Here is a 6,312-nt window from a genome sequence, read left to right on the forward strand (position 1 = left end):
AAAATATTTTCTTAATTCAACACCTTTTGAACTGTAAAAATGTCTAGAGAGTTTTGTTAAGTCTTATAAAAGTATGTATGCCATTGAATTCTACTTCTACTAGTGACTTTTACATGACATTAAAAAACTACCGAACCGTACCGATACCGAAGAAAAATCAATATGATTTGGACGGTTTCGAAAAGTCTAAATTTGGCTATACATAATAGAATAACCATAAAATTAGTATAGTACAAATTTTGGAACGATAAAGGCTTTAATGATAATTTTATACGTCAAACGAGTTCTTTTTATTTTTATTTTTATACATATGAAGAACTTAGTACATAATTATTTTTCTGTTGTTTATTTACGTTAATAAATTGTCCCGAGAAAGAGGAAGCTCAATAAAACTGCAATTTATTAAGGACGATGAGGAAAAATAACAAATTTAATAAGCGAGGAAGTCTGGATTGAGCTTAATGTTGTATCAGAATTATGGCATAAGGAAAAAACAGAAAGAACAAAATTTCCATGCAACTAAGGTATTTAATATATTTTATTTCAACAAATTTTTATAATAAATAAATTATTTATTTATTTATTGATTTTCGGCGTCCAAAAGGCCAACATTAGAAACTAGAACCGAACACGTTGATAAGAAGAAAAAAAGAGTATATAACAAATATTTGGAAAAATATCAATATCAATTAAAATTATCTGACCAACTACCTATTAATACTGTAATATAAAATACAATAAAAAGAGTAGTTGAAACTCTTTTTGGGCTCTTCAACTAATCTATTTCCACCAATTCCTGACATCTTTCGCCCTAGTATAAGAATGATCCACGTCTCCCGGTAAAGATATAACATTACCATGTTGGTCTAAATATAACAGATGGATCCCTATCTTCTTTACTGTAAAGTCGTCAGACCACACTTTTATCCTTTTCCCACCTTTGATCATCTGGCCATCAAAAGGTTCATCTAAGTAAGATATGTAACACACAAATGTCAGTTCTCTGTGTTCATCAGGTATATTCAACGGCTCAATTAAAGTCTTTTTATGGGCAATACTAATTGAGAAGCTTGGAAAAGGGGCTTCATCGAAAAAGCAGAAAACAAACCAGAGAACCATTCCTAAGAAGTTATACTCCTTATTATTATGTATCGGCATAGTCAAACGCATAGATGAAGCTGTTACTTGATTCCTGCACCATTCTGGAATCTCATTGCATTGGAGATAAACTTCTAAATCACGCTGCATCGGACAAGACTCAAGATCATTAATATGAGAGAGAGAGAGAGAATATGAGAGAGAGAGAGAGACTAACCAAATCAGGATCTTTTCTAGATAGAAATGATAGAGCAGGTGCACTAAAGAAGCCTTCATTGAATGGATTCTGCAGAGAACTACAATTTATCATGTTGATCGACCATATAGAAGGGAGGTTGTCCAACTCTGTAATCTTGACCAATTTTTGGCAATTCTCAAGTTCAATAATTGCAAGATTCTCTAAATTTGATACTGACAGGAGTGTTTGAAGATTCTCACAGTCATTCAAACACAACTCCACCAATAATCGTAACTTAGAAAAATCAATGGGTAGACAATGGAAACTGTTGCCACTCAAATCTAAATATTCTAAGGAGGATAAGCTCCCAATATTCCTAGGAATATCAGCCTCGGACAAATTACAGTATGTAAGGCTCAAATCGGATACAAAAGTTGACAAGGAATATTGTATCCGATGGACTCCTCTTCCAGAAATACTCCTTTTGGCCTCTAGCTTTCGACCTCCCACTCTCAAAGTTTCAAGATTTCTTAGCATTTCAACAGATCTAGGCACTTGTTTTATACCCGTATCATATGCATCAAGAGATCTTAGACTTTTCAAATCTCCAAGGTTATCTGGCAGTGCTTTTATAGATGAGCAGCCATCAATGTCCAAGTCTTCAAGGGATTTTAGCTGGCATATGCTGCTTGGAAGATCCATAATTTTTCCGCAATTAGACATATCTAGTTTAATTAGTCTGTCCAAATTTCCTATTGATGGATGTATCTCTGCCAGACTTGAGCAACTACCAAGGGACAAATTCTCAAGACTCATTGAACCAGTGAAGTTTGGAGTGCTTCTGAGTTGCTTGCAATAAGAGAGATCCAACTTCTTCAAACTTCTGCAACACTAAAAGTAAACCAAATATAGTTTCAATAAACATTTTCTTTCACTCAGTGGCAATAATAGCACACATGAAATTGTAAAATTGAGTAACAAACCTGCAAATTCAATTGAAATTCTTGGATATCACTCTCCCGCATATCTAGAACTACAAGATTCTCAGCTGGAAAATTTGATGGTATACATTTTAAAGGACATTTTTTCCAAGACAACCATCTGAGCTCCTTGGACAACAGCTCAAAATCTCCACTAATATGTAACTCATCCATTATAAGAACCCTAAGGTTTTTCATTTTCTTAAATGCTTTGGTGCTCAAGTTCAGTCCCTCAAATGCTCGTCGATCTACCTTCAGTACTTCTACCTTTTTGGAACCCTGTAGTTCGGTGAAAAGATTAGTATCTTAAGACAATCTTCAGTCCCACATATTAAGAGGAAAATTTTTTATACTAATTGAAGGTCAAACAAAGAGGTTACACCATATGTATCAAGAAAAATGAACTTACACATTAGAGGATGTTAAAAAAGAATGTAAAATTGCTCAGAAAGCTAAGATGAGAGTCTTTCAAAAACTAGCTAGCATCATTCAATAAATTCACATGGTAATATCAATGGGAAAAAAACATAAATAAAGAGAACAAATTGTATCTTGAAGCCTGATAATAGAATCAATTAAAGATAGACTATATATTATATTATATTTAAAAGAATATTTTGTATATATTGTTCTAGTTCTAGAAATAATAACATAAATGTTCCACATATGTACTTATTCAACAGTTTTCAAAAGCGCACATGCCTCATTTCTTCGATAGCAAGCTTAATTTCCACAATTAGATAAGCATAGAAAGTCAGTAAGAACATAATTAAACAAAAAAAGTGATGAACTGAGAAAAGAAGAAGAAGATAAATTCAAACATCTTTCAATACCTAATAGTGTGTGTGTGTGTGTGTATATATATATAGCCTTTGGTGTGAGTTGAGTTTTGAAATGTCATTTCTTAACTAACCAGAGACGAAAGCACAAATGAATTTAATTCTTATGACGACAATAGAAATTATAAGTGGAAAGAGAAAAGTATTACTGACTTTATTTCCTTGTAGAACATCACAGACTTCTTGCGGGATGAACAATCTACTCCGTTTTCCAGGATCCCGAGCTGATTCCATGCGAACGACTTCTCTTCCCATATCTCGCACTAGATCATGCATCTCCAAAATATTCCAAGATTTTTGGAGCAAGTGTTTTTGGACTAAAGTTGCAATTGCAATTTTAGCATGAAAGCCACATGCATTTAATATTTCAGTAACTTCATGCTCATCAAACCCATGGAAGGCACATGCAATATCGAGGAAAACAGTCTGTGTTTCATCATCAAGTCCATCAAAGCTTATCTTGAGAATCTTTTGGATATCACAATGAGGAATCGCTCTTAGTTTTTCAAATTCATGGCCCCATTCTTCTACAGAACTTCCATGTAAATGTGACCCCAATGTCACAAGAGCTAATGGTAACCTACCTGAATATTTGATTATGTCTCGTGCCAAATTAACATAATCTTCTGGTGGAAAATGACGGTCAAAAGCATGCCAACAAAAAAGTAACATAGCTTCATTGTCATTTAATAGTTTGGCCTCATATCTCTCTTTTTCTCCAAGCCGACATAGCAATCGTTCGTCTCGGGTGGTAATGATTATTAAACTACCCAAACCAAACCAACTTCTTTCTCGCGTTAATGATTCTAATTGTTTTTTGTGGTCCACGTCATCAAGAACAATTAGAACCTTCTTTGACCCAAGCCTTGCTTTGATTAGATTGATGCCTTGAGCAACACTTCCAACTTTGATGTCCTCAGTTTTGAGAACTTGTTGAAGAAGTTTCTCTTGTAGCTTGACAAGACCAACTTCTTCAGCTTCTGATCTAACATCTGAAAGGAAGCAACTACTATCGAAGAGTCGAAACATTCGATTGTAGATAGCTTTTGCCAGAGTTGTTTTCCCTATGCCACCAACTCCGTGAATACCAATCATGCGAACTTCATCTTCACATTCAATTTGCAATAACAATTCTATATCTTTGACACGAGAATCTACTCCAACTGGGTGCCAAGCAACATCTAGAGGTGTCTGGTTGACCTCTTGTAGGACTTGCTGTATAATTTTTTCAATAAACTTTGATTCATGCCTACAGATTTTTAGCAAAAACAAAAAATTAAAAGAAATACTACTACAATAAATAAAACTTTGATATTTGAAAATATTTGACGGACAAATCAAAATCGGTAGCCAAGACATAACACAGTGGAATGAATCTAAGCAACAAAATAGATAACTTACCGCGTCATATAGGATATTTTAAGAAATAATTTAAGTTATATATATATTGATAGTATAAATATTTCGATTATGTCAATGCATAGAACTTAAAACTCTTTTGAACTGTTAGTATCACATCCTATAAACAATTGAACAAATAACAAATGAAATTATATAGTTGAATCAAGAAAATGTACCCGTCAGCAACATTTTGCAAATCCCATCCAGATAAATTTGCAGCTTCAGTAAGTGCAGCTATCCACTTCTCCACCCTTTGAGCTCCAAATGGTCGTTCCTTGTGTTTAGCCAAATATTCACCAAATAACCCAGTTTGCTTTCGTACCTCAGAAGGATCAACATCATAGAAAATAGGCAAAACCATCTGCTTTAGTTTATCTTTGCATTCAAGAATTTTAACTAGTTCATTTAGACACCAACTAGAGGAAGCATAATTTCTTGAGAAAACAATAATGGAAATTCTTGACTCTTCAATTGCTTTCTCTAATTCTCTTGAAATCACGTCACCCTTTCTCAATTCCTCATCGTCAATGAAGGTATTAACTCCAACATCAGACAATTTGGAATAAAGATGACCAGTGAATGTTTTTCGGGTGTCTTCACCTCTAAAACTCAGGAATACTTCATAAGAGAAGTGAGATGATTCTCCTCTGACTAATTGAGTATCCATTTGATGAATTAAGGGTTGATGAGAATGCAAGAATTAAGGGATGAATTTTTAGTAAATCTTTAGACCGAAAACACAGAATCTAATCCATGGCCGTCCCCTACCCAATAATAAAGTTCACATCTCACTTTCTATCTCCTCCATATTCCTTCCTCCTCCACTTCTTCTTTCCTTAACCCTCAACCCCTTTTTTTCACCTTTCAATTATGGCCGCCGTAAAACTCTCCGCATGCTCCTCACCCGCAGCGACGGAGGAAGTGATCGACGGCTATTGACCGAGGACGATGCGTCGCCTGATCGGATTTTCAGCGACGGAGATTCGCCGGATAAAAAGGAAGTGGTGGTGAGAAACAAGCTTAAGAATTTGTTCGTTTCGTCACCGGAAAATTCGAGAGGGGGATTTCACCGTAAATTCTAGTGCTGGTGGTAGTATTGGATCGGCAGTTCGGAGAATTCGGCCGTTGACGGCGACTTTCCGGCAACGGTTGCTTAGGAGGGTTTGGAGACCTGTGCTTGTGAGTATACCTGAATAATTAAATTGGAATATATTGTATTAGCGCTAATTGCGCTTATTAGAGAATAAATAAAGTAAGTTTTGAATCCTATTTTTTTTTTAAAAAGGATGATTTTTTAGTAAAGGGAAAGTAGCTAAGCGGAGTTACGTATAAGCACAAGTCTTATGGTTTCTAGCTGGAAACTTTAAATCTTGGGTCAAGTGAACTACAACCCTTCTGAAGGAAGTTTCCCTTGATATTTCTTAGTAGGCGTTTTGACATAAGAATCGTAAAATTCGAAAAATGATATTTGAAGTGTAAAATGATATTTGAATTTTAGAGTTGTGTTTGGATATAAATTTAAGTTTGGGTTGTTTTTGAAGTTTTGTGAGTGATTTGAGTGAATTTTGAAAAACAAAATTTTCCGAAAATTTTCAAAATGCATTTTCAAGTGAAAATTAGAAATTTTATGAACAAACGCTGATTTTGAAAAAAAAATGAAGTTTTTTTGGAACGCTGATTTCGAAAAAAAATAAAGTTTTTTTGGAAAAAAACTTCAATCAAATTTTATGTCCAAACGGGCTCTTGACCCGTTTGGCCATAGATTTTGCCAAAATATATTTGGGTTTTTTTTGGCAAATACATGTTTGGCCATAGA

The 6,312-nt window shown here is 34.5% G+C and overlaps 1 protein-coding gene across 1 annotated transcript; it reads right to left on the reverse strand.

Moving 5' to 3' along the window:
- Window positions 1-611: 611 nt before the first annotated feature.
- Window positions 612-5,827, reverse strand: LOC104093671 (disease resistance protein RUN1-like). The gene is made up of 5 exons (XM_033655472.2): window positions 4,673-5,827; window positions 3,249-4,344; window positions 2,260-2,535; window positions 1,316-2,167; window positions 612-1,242 (listed from the first exon to the last, which is right to left on the reverse strand). The coding sequence occupies exons 1-5, from the start codon at window positions 5,161-5,163 to the stop codon at window positions 781-783; spliced, it is 3,177 nt and encodes a 1,058-aa protein (XP_033511363.1). The 5' UTR covers window positions 5,164-5,827; the 3' UTR covers window positions 612-780.
- Window positions 5,828-6,312: the final 485 nt, after the last annotated feature.

The sequence above is a fragment of the Nicotiana tomentosiformis genome, chromosome 9 (assembly GCF_000390325.3).
Source record: "Nicotiana tomentosiformis chromosome 9, ASM39032v3, whole genome shotgun sequence".
NCBI classification, from domain to species: Eukaryota; Viridiplantae; Streptophyta; class Magnoliopsida; order Solanales; family Solanaceae; genus Nicotiana; species Nicotiana tomentosiformis.